The sequence below is a fragment of the Anolis sagrei genome, chromosome 1, assembly GCF_037176765.1.
Source record: "Anolis sagrei isolate rAnoSag1 chromosome 1, rAnoSag1.mat, whole genome shotgun sequence".
Taxonomy (NCBI): Eukaryota; Metazoa; Chordata; class Lepidosauria; order Squamata; family Dactyloidae; genus Anolis; species Anolis sagrei.
The window spans coordinates 64,217,985-64,240,175 of record NC_090021.1 but is presented as its reverse complement, the minus strand read 5'-3'; the positions used below and the strand labels follow the sequence as shown (position 1 = coordinate 64,240,175).

The 22,191-nt window shown below is 41.4% G+C and overlaps 1 protein-coding gene across 2 annotated transcripts in view; it reads right to left on the bottom strand.

The window, feature by feature from the left end:
- Positions 1-17,422, bottom strand: part of RNASET2 (ribonuclease T2) — a 32,127-nt gene extending 14,705 nt beyond the window's left edge. Inside the window, exons 1-5 of one of the 2 annotated variants that reach the window (XM_060753721.2) lie at positions 17,195-17,422; positions 11,892-11,988; positions 8,732-8,798; positions 2,361-2,416; positions 74-131 (exon numbers count right to left, since the gene is read on the bottom strand). In XM_060753721.2, the coding sequence (XP_060609704.2) occupies positions 74-131; positions 2,361-2,416; positions 8,732-8,798; positions 11,892-11,986 (276 nt within the window). In that variant the 5' untranslated portion in view covers positions 11,987-11,988; positions 17,195-17,422. Of the gene's footprint in view, positions 1-73; positions 132-2,360; positions 2,417-8,731; positions 8,799-11,891; positions 11,989-17,190 lie in introns of both variants that reach the window. The other variant, XM_060753720.2, reaches the window with a different exon arrangement.
- Between the last annotated feature and the right edge of the window lie 4,769 nt (positions 17,423-22,191).

The following is a 22,191-nucleotide window of genomic DNA, read 5'->3' as shown; positions in this document are numbered from 1 at the left end:
TCGACTTTGAGAAATATAGTGAATAGAACAAATCAAATTTACCCACGTTAAGAGCCTACAGTTTGATTCATACCTTAAGCTCAGATATATTGAAATGCCAAGTTCTATTACACTCTTCTTCTTTATCTGGCCTATGGAAGAACAAAAACAAAACATTCTAATACGTTCATTTTAGAAAAATTCATACTGGCAGGCAGCACATGACAACTTCTTGCCTTGACAAAAATGTTAACAATTCAACAAATATGTTATGTATTTATTATTATTTGCTATACTGCTTTATTTCCCAAAAGAAAAATTCAGATTGCTTAATGAAGTAAAATATTATCAAAGCATCAATAAAATCTAACTTGAAAGGTAGTGACAACAATACTGTGAGCAGAATATGGATGATTTCCAGATCATTTTTAGTAGTTCATAAAAGAAAGGTTTGTCAGGCTCTTCCAAAGGCATGATTAAAAAGGCAAATCTTAGCAAGAGCATAGACTAAAAAATGTCCTAAATATCCTATGGGCACTTGTCTGATCTTGAAAGCTAAACATGATTGGTCCTGGTTCATATTCAATTGGGAGACTCCACCACAGACATCAGAAGAGCCGAAAGACCAAAAACAAGCAACGAAAGTCAAGACAAAGATCCACCCAGAGGAAAAGTGTTTTTACCATACATCAAGAGAACCACTGACCGCATAAGGAAGCTGATGAAAAAACACATCCTAGAATCCACTAAAAAAATCCAACAAATGCTACATTCAGCAAAGGACAAGAGGGATCCTCTCAACTCTGCAGGAGTCTACCATATACCATGCAGCTGTGGACAAGTCTACATAAGGACCACAAAACGCAGAATCGCCCAAACACAAATCAAGGAACAGGAAAGGCACTGCAGACTAATTCCATCAGAGAAGTCATCCATAGCAGAGCACCTGATGAACCAGCCTGGACACAGAAAATTATTTGAGAACACAGAAATGCTGAACCACTCTAACAACTACCATGTCAGACTACACAGAGAAGCCACTGAAATTCACAAACATGTGGACAATTTTAACAGAAAGGAGGAAACCATGAAAATGAACAAAATCTGGCTACCAGTATTAAAAAACGGTAAAATCAGGACAGTAAATAAAGAGTAACACTCAAAAAACAGGGGAAATTCCAGATAAGAATCAATCAGGGCTACCTCCCAACAAAGGATCCCCCAGGCAGCAACCAACCGGGCTTTGAAGCTGCAAGGGCAACTGCAACATTCAACACTTGCCTCAAACAGACAAGGTTTCTTTCTCCAACAGACCTCACAACCTCTGAGGATGCCTGCCATAGATGTGGGCGAAATGTCAGGAGAGAATGCTTCTGGAGCATGGCCATACAGTCTGGAAAACTCACAGCAACTCAATCACAAAGGTTAACCAAATTTCAACTGAGATTATTGTTATAAAAACTAATACTCAAAATATTACATGCTATACTACGAGCAACTGTTTATGCCTTTAAAAGTTCCAAGTCAATATGATGGTTCAAAATGTCTCTAGGAGATTGGATGTGAGCACAGTTTCAGCTTCCTTTCATTTTTTTCAAAAGAAAGAATAAAAATGCCAAAACATAAGCAGCAACAAAAAGTTCTCAAAATCGCCCACACAACGTATTTATTACAACAAACAGCTGAGAAATTTTCTGAAGTTTAAAATGCTTGTTGGGATCTAAAAGCAACTGTCAGTATCTTCTGTTTCATCTTTTAATGTAAGAAGTCTTGTCATTGTTTGGCAAAGAACAAAACTGAATGACAAAACTGAATGACTGCTAATCCATGTTTGCATTTTAACAGAGATAAAGACCATATAAGCACTACTATGAAGATTTAGAAAAATACTGATTGCGCACTGGTACACTTGCCTGTCTTGTCAATTTCAGGATAGAGTGGTTAAATATTCTAAACAGAGATGATACATTCATAATGTTTTTTTTCTAGTCTAAGGAGTTAGCAGCTTGCTAATCGACACAGTCCAAGTGACCATATTATATGCGTAATCACTGCACTAAAATATAATTTAGTTAGGAAAAATAAATAGAAGTAAAACTAAAAGCACCACCATTTCAAGCTGAGCATCTGGTTACCATGAAGCTAAACATCCTGTGTTTTCTCATATTACCCTTATTGGAGTTACGACTATTTGAAGGAACTGAGACATCATTTATTTTAAGCAGTTTCCTTTCTTGCGGGTTTCTAAGACAAGCTACTGCTCAGAAATTCTCCAGATAAAGAAGAGCCAGCGGTCATATGTAACACTGACAGGAACTCTCGAGATCATTTGAGACAAACTCTCCATGTCTAATGAAATTTCAGAAGATTTGAAATATTACCATAGTCCATGGATTGTCCAGTACATTAGTGGATCTTTACAACCATTGTCGTTCATCTAGAAGAAATAAATCAATGCATTTATCAGTGGAAGCCAATTTTTATGCTGAACAAAACCCATATAGAATAAGTAGCATAAACAAACAACACTCAGTAACATCGGAACTACATTCCCAAAGGGATCAAAAACACTACTTTATTGCCTTTCAGCAGAACTGCAGCAATTAAGACAGATAGGCATCTTTTTTTCACTAAACATTTTGCCAAGGAAAGCAATTTATGTTTGAAGCTTGCTTGGCTTAGGCTGTGAACACGGTTTTTGAGGGTCAATATCATTCACTTAACAATCCTGAATACGGTGCCCAGTGACTCATGAAGAAGATGTATTGTCTCCGAGATGGTCAAAGGCAGAAATGCCTATTAAAGAAAAGATGACTGGAGGAAACACACACCTTTTACTTCTGTAATTTGGAAGAGATTGCCACAAAGAGAATATAATAGTTTGTCAGGAATAAGAGGAAAAATGATTTGAGTACTGTGGCAATCTAGTTTTATTTGAAAGTGGAGCCAGAGAGCACCTGCTGCCTTCATTTTGCACTCCGTTTTGCTCAAAAGGTAAACCTCCCAGAGTTCAAGAGTTCTTCACAGGACTATAAAACTCACTATCTCTTCCAGTAGGCCTGCCCAGCCAGTGCTAACTTGAGAATTTTGACCTGCATTTTATCAGTTTTGGTTTTGTATGCATCTTCATGATTCACTTTTAGCAGACTCGCTGTTTTGCGGGTTTTTGAAAATATAAATAAAAATATTAAATAATAAATATTTATGTCCAGTGGATGCCAGGGACTCCGGAAGTGCGGCGGCCTGAAGCACGGCAAAAAGGCCTGCCTGCCTGGCCTGCTGCTGCCTGCGTGGCTACGGAGGCTCTGCGGAGGCCAGGGAGCCAGGCAGGTGCCCTTGGGATGGGATGGGAGGTGGGTAAGGAAGTGTGGGTAATGTATTAAATAATGTATAAATATTAAAATTAATATGGCATCCCTACTTTGCGGATTTTCACTTATCGCGGGGGATCCTGGAACGGAACCCCCACAATAAATGAGGGAACACTGTATGTATTTTAATAGTATTGTGTTTTATCTCTCTGTTTTAGCCTTGTTGTGCCCCATTTCGAGCTACAAGGAGAGGGGGATTGTTGTTGTTGTTGTTGTTGTTATTATTATTATTATTGGTGAAACCATCATCACTCCTTGATAAGCAGAAAAAGATTAGTGGTTGTAATTCCAGAACTCTTGTACTGGTTTTAATTTTTGTTCATAAAGAATACAACTATCTTAGACTCCCTGAATGCAGTTTTCCTAAGAAAGATTTGAAGTGACTTCAGAAACAGCTTTGGGTCTCAATTGTTTTGGGTCCCAATCTTGTGGGGGTGCCAGTGGGGAGCAGAGTATAAACAAACAAACAAACAAACAAACAAACAAACAAATCTCAGATGAATACATTGTGCGATCTGCCCTGTGACCTACTGGCCAGGTTCTATTCTTGCATCACTACAGAAAACATTCAGCATAATTTGTCATCCTAGTTTTGGGTGTCATTTTCTTCGATCCTGCCTTCAGAAGGACCTACCTAGTAAAGTTTCATTATAGAAAAAAAAAAGGTTTCCTTTTCTCACTTCTCCTCTCACATAAGGGATCCCTCACGGAACAAGAAGAGCAAATGTAACACTCTGTTACCTAGATGCTTTCCAACTGCCTACCTCTTCAATACTCCCTTCTCCTTGTCCCCACCAGCCAATGTACTTTTGTGCTCCTTACACAGATCACAGCTGGGTTTTTAAAAGCTCTTCTAAGTAGGAGACTAGACACTATCATAGCTTTATTTTCTGAATAAAAGTATGTTTTTCTAGAAAACCTATGCTCTTAATTCCTCCTCCCTAAAGTAATGTACACTGCATTTCACTTGAACCTGTTCGCCTGTATGTATCCAGAAATTCTCTGCGGCTCACTTGAGCTTATCTGTAGCAGTAGACAGCACAGTTTGACTAGGCAGGTACAGAATCTGCATGTACAGATTCAAGCATGCATGACCAGAAAGTTTTTTTTTTATTCCAAATACAAACCATGATTTTGCCATTTCATATATTTTGCTAAACCTCTGAATATCATGGGACTTGTGCATCCACAGATCGTGGCATTCATGGGGGTCCCAAAACCAAACGCCAGATCCCACTGTACAGGTTTCATAAACATTGCCTCATCTAGTTATCTGTGAATCTTTTTTATGTTCTCTTGCTGGGTTCCCTACCTGGATCCCTTCCCCTGCCCCAGAAAACTTCTGCATGATCTCCAATGGACCTAATGCCATACTTGGATTTCTATCCTTTACTGTTTTGCTTTCTCTGCTTGACTTGCCTGACTGACTGAGTGCCCAGAAGCACACTTATATCACTGACCCAATCTAAATTTGATGGAATATATAAAATGTCTCAATTCAGACCATGAAATGAAGAAGTATTACATGCAAGATAGCCAGCAACAGTTGAACTAAGTTATTTAGTCATTTATCTTCTCACAAAGTTATATTTGACAAACACAAGTAGCTTGCAGTCATGTCCTGAGCAAGCCCAGTAACAGCTTTTAACAGGCTAATCTTGTTCCTTTCCTTCCTAAGAGTACTGTACAAGAGCAATACAGATAATACCATACACAGGATAGCACCACCAGTTTGTGATCAAATAGACACATACTACAGATATACTGCATCCTCTAATCTTCCTTCTTGTTCAGAATACCATTTCTATCTTTCTAAACACATATTCTGGCTCCTCATTTTTTCCCAAACTGCTGATGTGATTGGAAGGATAAAAGAGCACTCGCTCAACCTCTAAAAATATACTTATAGACTTCCTGGATTTCAGATGTAGGAAAGTCTTTTCAAATATAAAAACAATTCCATTAGTGCATCATTACTGAAATGGTACACTTTTTTACTTTAAAAAATCAGCTGCCTTGTTTTTGTATACAGTTTAATATTTCTGTATAAATACATCTGTAAATGTTGACTTGAGTCTTAGTTTCTGGCTGGCAAAATCCCTATTGTAGACAGAGGGCACTGTTTGATGCTGCGTATTACATTCAGCAACAAATACTTTTTTTTTGGTGGGAACTGAGGTGCACATTAGAGTCGATGGCGCATTAGCTTTTGACCCATACCTTTAAGCGTTTATAACTTAAAATCCTTAGGACACAACAGTATGGAAATAAAATAATGTCAGTGGGTTGTTGGGGGGTTTCCAGGCTGTATGGCCATGTTCCAGAAGCATTCTCTCCTGATGTTTTGCCTGCATCTATGGCAGGCATCCTCAGAGGTTGTGAGGTCTATTAGAAATTGGGAAAATGGAATTTATATATCTATGTAATGTCCAGGGTGGGAGAAAGAACTCTTGTCTGTTTGAGGTAAGTGTGAATATTACAATTGACCACTTTGATTAGCATTTAATGGCCTAGCAGTTTCAAGGTCTGGCTTCTTACTGCCTGGGGGAATTCTTTGTTGGGAGGTGATTAGCTGGCCCCGATTGTTTCTTGTCTGGAATACCCCTGTTTTTTAGTGTTGTTCTTTATTTACTGTTATAATTTTATAGTTTTTTAAATAGGGGTAGCCAGATTTTGTTCATTTTCATGATCTTTTCTGTTGAAATTGCCACATGCTTGTGGATTTCATTGGCTTCTCTGCCTGGTTCCTGCCATGAAAGCCTTTGACAATAATGCTTCTGGAACATGGCCATACAGACCAGAAAACTCACAGCAACCCAGTGATTCTGGCCATGAAAACTTTTGAGAATACAAAATAATGTCACCTTGAAATCCTGCATTTCACACATTAATACATACATATTACTGCAGAAGAATTAATTGGCCAATATATATCTGTCAACTAAAAGACAGTTTCTATTAGTGAAGAGACATGACTAATTGTAATAATAGCTTTTCACAGAACATTTTCTCAAGTCACTTGTAATATGAATCATGCAATGCATTCTTATTCTTGGGTAACACAAGGGATTGTAGTGGATCTCCCAAGCAGGGCAGCTGATGTGTGAGGCAGAATTTGAACAGCTCACCAGCCCACTCCACCCTCCACACAATATCTAGCACATAAAAGAATCAAACTTGGTCTTCATCACAGGGAACATAAAATGAGTTTTACGTATGAATACTTGTGCATAATCAACACAATATCATCTTCTTGATGAAAGGTCAGAAAATAAAAAAATGCCACATAGTTTCAGGAAAGTTGGAGCATCTCTTGTAGAGGGAGCTTATTTCACACAAGGAGAGGCAAGAAGAAAGAGAGCAGAATGAACGCAGGTAAGACACCAGAAAACAAAGGAAAGGATATGATGGGAGCAGGAAAAGAGTGGGTGTGAGCAAACAAACAGAAGTGGCAATAAACTTGATGTGCCTAAACTTCTATAGAGTGATATGAAAGCTACCACTGAGTGTAGGGATGCAAATTTTGCAAATCCCAATAGTTACAGTATATCTTGTATTAACTTCATCAGAGCAGTTTGACACATTCAAATTAAATCTTGTTAGCAGAACCCCCCTCCTTAAGTAACATTATAGTCATTTAGCGGCATGTGCAACATTTAATCTGATGAACAATGAACAAGGGAACTTTTCCCACATGGCACAGGGCTTTGGAAATATCAATAATCAGAAGTCTTGGGAGTTTCCGAACATCCTCACAGTCTTTGAGCTTGGAGTTCCCTGTACATCTTCACGTCACTTCCAAATGTCACAGTGGGGCAGCACAATGTTGGAAGAGTGGCTACAAAGGTCAGCCAACGCTTATGCCCATCTTTTTAAAACAATGGTTCTCAACCCGTGGGACCCCAGGTGTTTTGGCTGACAACTTCCAGAAATCCCAGCCAGTTTACCAGCCTTTAGGATTTCTTGGAATTGAAGGCCAAAACATCTGATTGAGAACCACTGCTCTAGTCAAGGAGCCTCAGAAGAGCTTTTTGAAGGATAAGGGATGGGCAACATGTGGCCAGTGCTGGCCCTAGGTAATTTTCAAATGTAAGCAAACAGTATTTTGGTCCCCCCCCCCCCCCCCCGGCGCAAACAAATCACTGAAAAATAAAAGGTAGGAGGTGTTGTTTTTCAAAGCCACATTGTCATTTGCCATCCTCAAGGTGTTGGTGACCAATGGATTCATTTGTATTATTATTTCCAAGCCACCTTGCCCCTTGCCATCCTGAAGGTGTTGGCAACCAATGGGCGGTGTTGTCTGTGTGCTGTGGGGTGGGGGCTCTTGGAGCAAGACTCCCTTTCCCAGGGTTCTCCAGGGCTGGTGGAGGAGAGGGGAGGGGGCGCAGAGCAGAGAGCGAGAGAGCAGGCGGAGCAAAGGCAAGAGCTCTGCCTGTCCTGCTGCTGGGTGGCCCCTTTGTGGGCAGGAGGAGGAGGACCAGGAGCTTTCCTTCCTCCCTCGCACTTTCCCACTCAGGGGGTGGGATGGCGTGGTATGCCCACGCGGTGGAGGAGGAGGAGAGCCCCTCTCCCTGGTTGCGCCGTGAAGGAGGCGGGCGTGAGGGCGCTCCTTGCTAGAGAGAGACCAAGATGCCGCACCAGAGAGAAAGGGCTTGTGTCTCTGTGTCTCTCGCATGGGGCTGGGCTTGGAAGAGGAGGAGGAGGAGGAAGGTGGGCGGGGAAGGCATTGTCCCCAATGCGTTGGTGCTGCTGCTTTGGAGAGGGAACCCCACGGAGGCAGAGGCACCTCAAGAGATTCGCGCTATACGCAAATGCGTATCTTGCCTATTGCTTCAACCGCCCCTGTGTGTGGCAGTCCTCAGTGTCTTTGGTAAGGGATGATGGACCAATATCCTCCATGGCCTATTCATATCCTCCATTCCTGTGCTAAAAGAACTGGAATATTCAGACTGCTTAGTGGGGAACTGAGCTTGGGTTCCTACATACATCACTCTCTAGTCTTACACATGGCACCAAGGGATATTTAAACTTAAGACATCTACAAATGTAACTTGAGAGCTGTTGAGGTCTTTCCACAATAGCAAATCCTCCACAGTTATCTGAAACACAAGTAAAAAAAACTCTGAGCCCTTCCAGACAGGCTCTATATCCCAGTTTTCTGTTCATCCCAGATTATCTGGCAGTGCGCACTCATATAATCCAGTTTAAAGCAGAAAATCTGGAATGAGATCCTTAGGTATAGGGCCTGTCTGGAAGGGCCCTCCAAAGCTTAGCAGTAGCCCTTATCTGAAATTTGCCCTTGTCCTCAGACTGTAAATTCTGAAGAGGAAAATCCCTGCTAGGCCTATGTCCAAGTAATGCACCTATTAAGAACAACTTACCTTACATACAGTTACTGGCCAATGATGAACGAAGTAGAACTTATCCCATTTATGATGGTGATCAACACTGAAATATAAAAAAAAATGCTTTTGTATTATCAGTATGTTCAAAAAACAAATGCAGGGTTTCTGGATTGGGAATCCCTGTAACTCTGGGGTTCTGTAAGAGGTGACTTTTGAATTCATCAGAGATTGTGGTGGAGCCCCCAGTGGCACAATGGATTAAACTCTTGTGCCAGCAGGACTGCTGACTGAAAGGTTGCCAGTTCAAATCTGGAGAGTGGAGTGAGTTCCCATCTGTCGGCTCCAGCTTCCCATGCAAGGAAATGAGAGAAGCCTCCCACAGCCTCCCATCCAGGTGTCCCCTGAGCAACGTCCTTGTAGACAGCTAATTCTCTCACACCAGAAGTGACTTGCAGTTTCTCAAGTCGCTCCTGACATAAAAAAAAAAAGATTTGTGGTTGGAAAAAAATAATTTGAGATATAATAATTTGTAGGCTGGGATTCATTGAGACCTGAAAAATGTTTAAAGGGTTCCTTCAGGTTAAGAAGGTGAAGAAATGTTGAATTCATGTCATAAAGGGCCAACAATCATAGTGGTTTTACTTTGTTTTTCAAAATATAAGGCCTTAAGTTGATCAGACTTGATATACAACAATAGAACACTGCACTAAGGTTATCCATTTCTTGATATAAAGAACTTGAGGCCTTTTCTAATGACTTATATAATTAGCAATTTTAGTTCTATAAATGAACTGGACTGTTAAATAGGAACTTGTCATAAAGGATGACAAAGACCTTTCTTCTCAGAAGAAGCATTTTCAGAATGAATTTCAATATTTCTTATACGCTATTATATAGCAATTCTGTAATTTTACTGCATTTTAATGCAAAATTATAGCATTTTATGACTAATTCAACAACAGAAGTGTGAAATATAAGTGATTTTATCATTTTACCAATATAAATCAACAAAGACTGATCCAAAGAAGTAAAAAATTGCAAGCTTGTTTTTAAAATGTTCACCATAACTGAAATGCGAGTCACTTTTCTGTACAAAATGAGGATTGCTTCTTCTGCTTCAATGAAAACTTTGAAGGGTGCATTAAGACTCATCAACATCAACAGGTTTGCTGCACCATGGCTCAAAGCTTCATTCATTCAATGCATTAGCAAAGAAAACTTGAGATGGTTTGCTAGAAAATATATTGAAATTGAACAAAACATATTGAAATGGAGAAAAAGATTATTTCAAAAAAAGGCTGCCATGATTATTTTAAAATAACTAGACTGTTTCTTTTTCCATTACTTTTGGTAAATGCTACAAAAGCCTGCAAAAACCATTTCTCTAGAGACACCAAAGGGACAAAAGTAATATTCTTAGCATGAAAAGGTAATCTCTCTCACTCAACTTTCTTTCAAGCAAATTAATCACGGTGAGAGCTATAGTAAATGCACAGTTTCTGCATTCCTTTCACATAAGTCTTGCTTCTATAGCCAGAACAACTAACACAGCTCCAGATATAATAATGAAACCAATAATAATTAAACTAGGAAGTCCCATTAATGAGACTGTGATTTACCTACACTTTTGCTTGAAGCAGCAGGCTGGAAAACTAAATGCACGCTGCAGCAGTGTCGTTTATTGTGGCCACCAAATGGCTAAGATATACCCTGGGAGCTTTTGAAGTTTCACAAGCATGCAACAGACTTCAGGATGGGGAAAGCTAATTTTGTACATTAGTACTGTGGACATGAATGCAAGGGAAGTCCCCTCCAGCACTGAATGTAATAAAAATGTAATAAAATGTACAAAAGCAGTCATTATAACAGCTGTGGCTTGGCCTAGAGAGCTAATATTATGAAGAGACCAGTCTTTTGCATTTGGAGCAATCCTAAAGAGACAAATAGTTAATGTCTCTAATCCATGTCCACAGTAACAGCCCTGGCACTGCCATGACCCCCACTGAGATCCTGCCATAAAGATTAAAATTAAGGGAAAGTGATGTGTATGTCATATATTATATAGCATAAATATAAAGGAATATGGAAGGTATCTATACCCAAGAAACTAACTGACCGACGGGAGTTAGAATTTCTGCTAGATTGTAAACTGGGTCTGCTCTGCAACAAGATAACGATCTGGAAACTAAGGTCCCTTCTACATTGCCATATAATCCAGATTATCGAATCAGATAAACCACATTATCTGCTTTGAACTGGATTATATGAGTTCACACTGTAATATATTCTAGTTCAAAGCAGATAATTTGGATTTTATATGGCAGTGTAGAAGGGGCCTAAGAAAAAGGGAGCTAGGGAGAGACGATACCAAGGTCAGTTTTGCAGGGTAGATGGTGTAAATATCAAAATGCAAAATACATTTGGAAATCACAACAAAAGAAAAAAAAGGGGGGGGGGGTCACAACATCACTGCTTCTTCTAGTTCACTAAATACTTGCTGGCAGACAAGTAAGACTGAATTATCTTCCAATGTTCCTAGAGATTATTGAAGGTGTCTATGGCTGGAATCACTGGGTTGTTGTAGGTTTTTTTGGGCTATATAGCCATGTTCTAGAAGCATTCTCTCCTGACATTTCAACAAAAGATTCCCAAAGGCACTGATAAGCCACACCAAAAAATGCCAGGCCATCAAATGCTAATCAAGGTGGCCAACTGAAACATTCACACCTAGCTCCAACAGACAAGAGTTCTTTCTCCCATCCCGGACATTCCACAGATATATAAATCCAAATTTCCTAGTTCCAACAGACCTCAAAACCTCTGAGGATGTCTGCCATAGATGCAGGCGAAATGTCAGGAGAGACATATAGCCCAAAAAACCTACAACAACCCAGTTCCTAGAGATTATTTGTTTCTTTAGGAAATCCAGCCCTTGTTTGATGAGAAAGGGAAGTTAAATATACCATGAAGTTTCACTTTGTCATATCAAGGGAGTGGCATTCAGTTCCAGTCAGTGTTTTGTTATAGAATAATTCCAACCAATTGACAGATGCTTACATGGTTTCCTGTGTTGCTCTTTGGCAGAACTTGTGGGCTGCTTGATTAATTCTGAATATTTTATTGCTTTTTTTACATTGTTTACTGACTTTGAGATGTTAGGAACCATTTTTCTTGTAACACTCTGCAGAGGACTTACCTATGAGCTGATGTATGTGTATCAGTGCCACAGAAGATAGTCAACAAAAAATATCCAACCATCAAACAGTATGGGATTATAGATTTCATCTTCATATCTGTGCAAGAGAAGTAAACATGTAAACACACTACACTGTTCAATCTTTCATCGGCCAAGAAATCAGTTCCCGTAGCTACTGGGATTTTTGCGACTAATGAAAACTCTTATGAATAATACCTCTATTCAATACAAAGTAATTAAACTAATTGAAGCCAACAGTCTTAATCCAGATTCACCCTGGATTTCATCCAACCTGGAATCTGCATGTTCTTTGCCAATGCGTTGGATCCTTTTAAAAGCTTAGTGCAATAAACAGGAATATCTTACAAAATATCTCTTGTTGGAGTGTTGGACTAAGACATGGGGGACCTGGGTTTGAATCCTATCAGCCATAGAAGCCCATTTGGGAAAATCATATTTTGTCATCTCAAAAGGAAGACACTAGCATTCCTTCTTTGAGCAAATCTTGCCCAGAAACATGTATGACAAGTTCACCACAAATCAGAGTAAATCTGACAGCACATAACTACAATGCTTTGCAAAGTAACTGTGCTGTCACGCGCTGGGCCTATAGCAGTTGGCTTTTGAACAGGACGTGCTCTTTGTGCCCAGCAGGAAACCGGGGTGCCTCGAGTGAGAGCCAGAAAAAAATTTCGGGGAGGGTTGAAAATTTCGGGGAGGGTTGAAAATTTGGGGGGGGGGGGTTGAAAATTTCAGGGGTGGTGTTGAAACCTGCCTCCTAGCTCACACTGAAGCAAAGAGCACAACAGGGGGCAGAGCAGCCTTCAGTAGCCTGCAGCTCCACCTCTGTCAACCACCTCCACCAAGTCTGGCCTCCTTAATGAGAGAATTCAACACTCCCCCCCCCCCAACTTGGTTGCTTCACTACATCGGCTATTGCTGCAAGTAATGACAGTGTGAATAAATTGTCAATATTTGCTTGAGATAGTGCTTGCAGTTCTGGAGGGACTCTTAATTTTTTTGCGTCTCATAGACTTAGCAGTTAAAATTCATGAGTAAACCAGGTTTTTTTTTAATCTGAAAAATTTTGGGGGAGGGGGTTGAACCCTTAACACCCCCCCCCCCCGGCTACAGGCCTGACTGGGACCACCTGTACTGGTTTATGCCAGAGCCTTTGCAGTTCAATCTTGAGATCTTGATAGCGGTTGAGTTTTTCCTCAATGTGGTTGTCACCTGGTATGGCGACATCAATAATCCAGACTTTTTTCTTTTCCAAAATTGTGAGGTCTGATGTATTGTGTCCCAAAACGTTGTCAGTCTGGATTAGAAAGTCCCACAGTATTTTTGCATGTTCATTTTCCATAACCTTTTCGGGTTTATGATCCCACCAATTCTTTACTGCTGGCAGGTGGTACTTGTGACATAAGTTCCAGTGAAACATCCGGGCCACAGAGTTGTGTCTTTGTTTGTATCCATCTGTGTGATTTTCTTGCAACAGCTGAGGATATGATCCATGGTTTCATCAGCTTCCTTGCACAGTCTGCATTTTGGGTCATCCGCTGATTTTTCAATCCTGGCCTTAATTGCATTTATTCTGATGGCTTGCTCCTGGGCTGCAAGAATCAACTACTACTACTATTATTAGCTTCTCCCACATTTCCATCAGGTATGCCTGTGAGGTTGGGGGAACAGGAATGACCTTATGGGGTAGGTAAGTAAACTGTGGGACATTTGGTTCCCTTGGCATTTCTCAAAGCAACCTCACTAACTGTCCCCCACTATCCAGCCAAAAGGTTGGAAATGGGTGGCCATTCTCCTACTGTGATTAAAAGTGGAGAAATGCCACCAAATATGTGCGTGTGTGTTAGGGGGTGGTGGTCTTAAATAAAACTCTGCAAAGGTGGGCAGATATGTCATAGCAAAGTTGCTGTTTGGGCTTACTGTATTTAACAGACTTCACTTAATTAAGCATATACAAAACATGCCCACCAGCAGGACTGAAACATTAGTTTTAAACAAAGGAAAGGTGAATTATATAATGTTAAGTCAGGTAAGGGTCACTGGAGCATAAACAGACTGCAATCCACAAGCCAATTAAACTAGAATAATTTGCATTTCAATGTTCAATTTGATTTATTCACCAGGCTTACTAGCTGCCAGACAGCTCTAATCAGTTCTGAAGTCAAAACAGAATTACGTATTTTTGAGCACAACACGTATAATGCAGAACTGTTGTTTCAGCACTTTTGCTTGCACAACTTCCGTAATTTCTTTTCTCAGTTCTCTATTGAGCTGAGTACAAGGATTTTTTTAAAGAAAAACAAACCAAGAATATATAATATATTCTAACAAAAGGTCACCCATGGACAGAAGGGAAGCAACTTTTAGCCCAGCTGTTCCTTCCAGTGAAAAAAACCCCAATCTTATTATATTTGCTAATTTCCTTACTGTCCCCCCTGCCAAATCTGCTCTGGAAGAATGAAGCTTCCCTTTAGAATAATGGGAAGGTTTGCGTGGGGGGGGGGGGGGTGCAGTGGAAAGGGGTGAATCAAGATGGTGCCCCCCAATCTCCCCATTCTATTACTAAAGATGTTATGAGCTTTGAATGCCATTGGGGTGCTCTCACTGGGGAATAAAAACTTTGGATCTATATGCATAATATTTATACACATCTATATACATAATAAAAGTGAAAATATGCATGTGTGTATGTGGCGGGGTGTCCACTTACAGACAAGATCCCGCCCCCACAAACAGCTATAGCTCTCACTATTCAGGAGACACCAAAGGCCCTCCCTCCTTCCAATGACATTGCAGGTTATAGTGAGCATGCCCAAGAGCCATGCCAATGTTCTCCACAAAACCCCATACTGCCCACCACCCAAGTGAAGGCTCTTATACAGGGACCATTTCATCCTAGATTTTATGTGTTTCCTCCACCACAGACATCTCAGTGTTTCTGACTCCCTCCATTGGTGTAGAATTTTCATGACCCCGACCACTGCTTCTCCTTTAAGCCTTTCCTATTTTTTTCTATGGCACACAGCAAACAGAGGAATTGATCAGCAACTGGAGATGTTTGGGGAGAATTCACTATGATTTATAGGAGTTGTAGGTACTGGGATGTATAGTTCACCTGCAAACTAAGAGCACTCTGAACTCCACCAACGATGGACCTGGACTAAACTCGGCACACAGAAACCCCATGACCAATAAAAAATACTGGAGGCCTTTGTAGGAGTTGTAGCTCACCTACATCCAGAGTGCACTATGAACCCAGACAATGATGGCTCTGGACCAAACTTAGCATGCATACTCGATATGCCCAAATGTGAATACTGGTAGATTTTGAGGGGAATTGGCTTGGACATTTGGAGTTGTAGGTACTGGGATTTATAATTCACCTATAATCAATGAGAACTCTCAACTGACGGATGGCCATCTGTCAGGGGTGATTTGAATACAATATTCCTGCTTCTTGCCAGGGGGCTGGACTGGATGGCCCATGAGGTCTCTTCCAACTCTTTGATTCTATGATTCTATGAACTCTAGATGGAATTGGACCAAACTTGGCACACAGAGTCGACATGACCAGCAAAAAATACTGGAAGTCTTTGAGGAAAAGTCACCTTGATCTGAAGGAGTTGTAGTTCACCTACATCCAGAGAGCACTGTGAACCCAAATACCAATTGATCTGGACCAAACTTGGCACACATACCTGATATGCCAAAATTTGATTATTAGAGGGCCTTTTTTTGGGGGGGGGGGTGACCTTCCTTTCTGGGAGTTGTAGTTCATCCACAACCAGAGAAACTGTGGCCTCCACCGATGATGGACCTGGACTAGACTTGGCACACAGAAACCCCCCATGCCCAACTCAGTTTAGTGGAGGGGTTTGAGGAGACAGACTCAGCATAGTGGGAGTTGTAGTTTACCCTACAGCCAGAGAAAACACTCAACACAACCGATGATGCATCTCGAGTAAACTTGTCCAACATAACAAACTTTAAGTACTAATTGAGTTTTTCAGGGTTAACCTGGCATGATGTGAGCTGTAGTTCACCCACAACCTTATGCATTTTATAGAATTAAAAATTGATATTTGCAAATAACCTAGGTTGTGCAAGGTACCCAAGTTAGTATAATAATAATAGTAGCAGCAACAACAGAAAACCAAGTTTCTCATAAATTAATAGTGATTTGGCAACACTGTTTATGCACATTACAAAACATCTGTTCAGATTGTTACAGGAAGTGTATGGAGTGTTGTAATATTGAGAAATTATTTTTAGAGCAGCAGCAGCAGCACCAAAGTTTACAGAAACTCCTTATTATGTAGGAAAACTTTACCCACAATTTGATATTTGTTTGTGTAATTTCTGTCTCATTCCAAACTTGCTTCAAGGGAAAAACCAGTAGTCCTCTGGTCAGTGAATGCTAAAGATTTTAAAGCAATGCAAACATACCAGAGTTTTTGGGTTTTTTAAAGAATAATTCAAACACAGTTTTGTCAAGAAACTGAACAGGAACAAATAACCATTGGCTGGATCTACATTGCCATATAACCCAGTTCAAAGCAGATAATCTGGATTCAGAAATTGGATTATATAGCCATGTAGATGGGGGCCTTATGTTGTTCAAACCACTGATAAAATTGTGCACAATTGAACATTTAGGAAACAATACAGGCACATGCTGCAACAGAAGGCAATCCGTCCATTCGAAATTAGAGGTCATATATATTTAGTTTGCAGGAGACAGTTGGAGAATTTTATGTTATGCCTTTTTTGTATGCCCCAATGAAGCCCAGTCTGGGGAAAGGGTTTGATATAAATATACATATACGACAAATTTTAACAGAAAGAGGGCCCACTGGAATGGGCGTTTGCACTCTTATGCCTGCCCTGCTAAATCAATTCAAAGGCTTTTCTCGGCCGTGTGATTGTCCCATTCAAACTCCATAATTGCAGGATTCCACCTTAACAGCCAGGGTTCCATCCCGTGGCACCTTGGGGTTTGTAGTTGGATGACGCACCGGCGTTCCCCGGCTGAGCATTCCACACGCCGCTCCCGAAGACTGCAAATCCCAGAATTCAACGGGAGGGAATTCTGTAAAGGTGGCACAGTAAGGTTGTAGTGCAAAGGGGCCCTTGGGCAGCGCTATGTACACTTTGGAGCTACGGCTGTAGTTAGAAGTCTAGCTCCTCGGGAAAAACGGGGAAAGAAACGTCTTCTCCAGCAAAAAGGGGGGAAAAGTTGGAGAAAGGCATCTTTAAGGGAGAAAACAAAACCCTTTACCTGCCTCGCCAGGACCAGAGCCAGTTGGGCGGAGGGCTTGCTCCGGGCGTCAGCCTTCACTTCCCTCTCGAGGCAGAGTTCCGCCAACAAAGCAGCAAAGCCCGCCCCGAAAGAAGGGCCCTCCTCACACGAGCTCCGGTGGGGCCTCGCTCTCCTCCTCTCTCCTTCCTGCTTTTGAGCACAATGGCATTCTTGGGTGCATCTGCACGGTATAATTAATGCAGTTTGACACCGCTTGAACTGGCATGGCTCAATGCTATAGATTCCTGGGAGTTGTAGTTTTGCAAGGCCTTCTCTGCCAGAATGCTTGCTGGTCCAAACTACAGCTCCCAGGATTCCCTAGCAATGAGTCATGGCAGAGAAAGCGGTGTCAAACTGCATGAATTCTGGGGGCCCTTCCCAGAATATCAAGGCAGAAAATCTCACATTATCTGAGTGTGGACTCTGATAACCCAGTTCAAAGCAGATATTGTGGGGTCTTCTTCCTTGATATTCCAGGTTATATGGCTGTGTGCAAGGGCCCTGGGTTGTCCTAAGTTTTCTGTGCTGTATGGCCATGTTCCAGAAGCATTCTCTCCTGATGTTTCACCTGCATCTATGGCAGGCATTCTCCAAGGTTGTGAGGTCTGTTAGGAACTAGAAAAATGGGGTTTATATATCTGTGAAATCTCCAGAGTGGGAGAAAGAACTCTTGTCTGTTTATTGTGTCCAATTCTGGCCACCACAATTGAAGAGAGATATTGACAAACTGGAATGTGTCCAGAGGAGGGCAACTAAAATGATCAAGGGTCTGGAGAACAAGCCCTATGAGGAGCGGCTTCAAGAGTTGGGCATGTTTAGCCTGAAGAAGAGATGGCTGAGAGGAGACATGATAGCCATGTATAAATATATGAGAGGAAGTCACAGGGAGGAGAAAGCAAGCTTGTTTTCTGCTTCCCTGGAGACTAGGACGCTGACCAATGGCTTCAAACTACAAGAAAGGAGATTCCATCTGAATATTAGGAAGAACTTCCTGACTGTGAGAGCTGTTCAGCAGTGGAACTCTCTGCCCCGGAGTGTGGTGGAGGCTCCTTTTTTGGAGGCTTTTAAACACAGATGGGATGGCCATCTGTCAGGGGTGCTTTGAATGCAATTTTCCTGCTTCTTGGCAGGGGGTTGGACTGGATGGCCCATGAGGTCTCTTCTAACTCTATGATTCTATGAGGCAAGTATGAATGTTGCAATTGGCCACTTGCATGTAATGGTCGAGCCGGTTTAAAGGTCTGGCTTCATACTGCCTGGGGGAATCCTTTGTTGGGAGATGATTAGCTGGCCCTGATGGTTCCTTGTTTGGAATGCCCCTGCTTTTGAGTGTACTTTATTTATTGTTACAATTTTAGTGTTTTTCCATAGAACCTGGAAAACTCAGAACAACCCAGTGATTCTGGCCATGAAAGCCTTCGACACTACATTGCATTAATTCTATAGTGTAGACGTACCTATGGTCTGCTCACACTCCCAGATTTTGGATTAAAAAGGGCTACCATAGGCCCCATCTATGTTGCCCACAGTATAGATCAGGCATGGGCAAACTTCGGTCCTCCAGATGTTTTGGATTTCAACTCCCACCATTCCTAACAGCCTCAGGCCCCTTCCTTTTCCCCCTCAGCCGCTTAAGCAGCTGAAGAGGAAAAGGAAAGGGTCTGAGGCTGTTAGGAAATGTGGGAGCTGAAATCCAAAACATCTGGAGGACTGAAGTTTGCCCATGCCTGGTGTAGGCTCATATAATGCACTTGAATGCAGTTATAAAAGTCTACACTGATCATATAATGAAGTCTCAGAGTGCATATATAACAGTGTAGATGGGGCCTTGGAGCACAGAAGTCTGCTTTTGTCAGCCCAGTTACATGTCCTGAGCATGAATTGAACTCATAATAACATGAAGTCGGAGTCACTGTGTCTGGTTCTGAGTTGCGATATAATGTAGTTTGAACTATATGGTTAGCGTAGAACCTTATAATGTAGTTTGAACTACAGTAGAGTCTTGCTTATCCAACATAAACAGGCCATCAGAATGTTGGATAAGTAAAAATGTTGGATAATGAGTAGGGATTAAGGAAAAGCCTATTAAATTACGTTATGATTTTACAAGTTAAGCACCAAAACATCATGTTTTACAACAAATCGACAGAAAAATCAGTTTAATACCCAGCAATGTTATGTAGTAATTACTGTATTTACTAATTTAGTACCAAAACATCACAATGTATTGAAGCAGCTGTGGATCCGGGCAGGAGGCTGACTGCATTGGATAATACAGAACATTGGATGAGTGAAGGTTGGATAAGCGAGACTGTATATTTAACTGTCTTACATGTTTCTACACGGACTGGATAATGCAGTTCAAACTACATCATTTGGCAGTGTGGAACCAGCCTTTGAAAACAAACCTAGAATCAATTTATCTTCAGACAAAAAAACCCCCATAGGTTGGATCTACACTTCCATATAATGCAGTTTGGAACTGCATTATATAGTCAGTGTAGACCCATATATTGCAGTTCAATGCGGTTGACACACATTATATGAGTCTACGCTGCCATATAATGTAGTGTAGATCCACCATTACCTATCCATGGAGATTAGGGCTTGCATACAAATGAAGCAATAGGCGAAGAAGCTTTAATTCAAGGCACTTCTCTCCAGTTAACAATTACACAATCATGTTTTTTTGGTCTGCAGGTTTGATAACTAGCTCTTTTAGAAAATGGATTTTAGTGCCACCTACAGTGACATTTTGGAAACACAGACAAACTTTTAAGCCTGTTTTCTTTATGAGGAAATCTGGTACAGTTTTATACATTCCTAGCTGTATAAATCCCTAGCTGTATGATGTTCCTATAGTATTCAGATTCAAAGACCATGCATGACCATCTGCACATAAGGTTAGTCTGTTAGTGGAATGGACTTGGGAGATGTAAACTTGTGTAGTTTCAGGTCTATTTCTAGGACCACAAAGGCCAAGGTGAACAGAGCAGTTTTTGCAGCTTTATTCAACAGTGAAATCTAAAGCCAAGTACAAAAGTGGAGAAAATAAATGGCCGTCAGCTGAGTTGCTGGCAAACCTATGTTCAAAGTTTTGCTTACACTAGCTGAATCTCATCAACTGACATTTTAATTCCTGGGATTTTGTTTTTAACTCTCAGCACCCTTAGGATTTTGTTGTGACCTGCGGTTTTGGAGTCTCGTCTTTCTTTGCTTAGACGATCTTCTTTGGCTTTAAGCAACATCTAGTGCAATAGTACTATCCATATTTACATTACAGAATTAATGCAGTTTGACATCGCTTTAACAGTCATGGCTCGTGTTGTTCTTTATTCGTTCAGACGCTTCCGACTCTTTGTGACCTCATGGACCAGCCCACGCGAGAGCTCCCTGTCAGCTGTCACCACCTTCAGCTCCTTCAGAGTCAAACCAGTCACTTCAAGGATACCATCCATCTTGCCCTTGGTCGGCCCCTCTTTCTTTTTCCTTCCATTTTCCCCAGAATCATTGTCTTCTCTAAGCTTTCCCGTCTTCTCATTATGTGGCCAAAGTACTTCATCTTGGCCTCTAATATCCTTCCCTCCAGTGAGCAGTCGGGCTTTATTTCCTGGAATATGGACTGGTTGGATCTTCTTGCAGTCCAAGACATTCTCAGAATTTTCCTCCAACACCACAGTTCAAAAGCGTCTATCTTCCTCCGCTCAGCCTTCCCTATGGTCCAGCTCTCACATCCATAGATTACTACAGAGAATACCATTGCTTTGACTGTGTGGATCTTCGTTGCCAGTGTGATGTCTCCACTCTTCACTGTTTTATCGAGATTGGTCATTGCTCTCCTCCCAAGAAGTAAGTGTCTCCTGATTTACTGGCTGCAGTAATCTTTGCATGACTCAATGCTATGAAATTCCAGGAGTTGTAGTTTTACAAGGTTTTTGTGTTCTCTGACAGTGCTAGCGCATCAGCGAACTACAACTCCCAGACTCCCATAGCATTGGATCTGTGAAGTTAGTGTTAAACTCCATTAAGCTAACAGTGTAGATGCATGGTCACAGATAAGCATTCTGTAAGTAGGCTGAGCCTTCAACTGAAGACATTTTGTGATTTGTAGTTTGTTGTGCCCCCTTGATGGATTGTCACCTTGTCGTGAGGGGACTTGCATGTTCCAGTGAACCCGCGGGCACAACTACCGGAGTCATGCACTCCCAGGAGGGGCCGCAGGGGAGGTTCCAGACCAAGCACAGTCCGAAGACCCGAAGACCTCAACCGCGGATCAGGCGGAGGATAACATGGTACATGTTACAACAGCTGTGATAGCAGAAGAAGGTTGCAACAGATTGAGAAGCCATCATCGTCATGTTAACCACGCCACTGGATGGGACCTCTCTCTGTGAAGACTGTGTTGATCGGCTGTGCACTGACCTTCACACATTTTTAAAAAAAACTCACGCACAGGCATCTTCCAAGAAAAATAAAAACAAACCAAAGAGGCATGAATGGAGAGCGAAAGGGAGAAACGTGCCAAGAGGAAGGCACGTCGAGCCAAACCTGACCGAGACCACCTTCCATTGGAAACCAATGTCCTCATTGCAGGAGAACATGTGGATCAAGAATAGGGCTCCACAGTCACCTACAGACCCACTGCCAAGACACTTCACTTGGAGGACCACTATCCTTGAGTTACGTTAAAGTTAAGTTTGTTGTGGTACCAGAGGTCCGTGACAAAAACGATTAAATATGTCTTAAAAACTAAAAAAAACCCAAAATTTATATTGAACTACGGCAATCAAAGTGATGTCAAACTGCTCTAATACTCCAGTGTAAGGACAGCTGCAACTACACTGTAGAATTAATACAGTTTGATACCACTTTAACTGCCATGACTCGCTGCTATGGAATCATGGGAGCTGAAATTTGGAGAGGCACCAGCAGTCTTTGTAAGAGAAAGCTTCCGACCGTGTAAAACTACGGCTCCCGAGA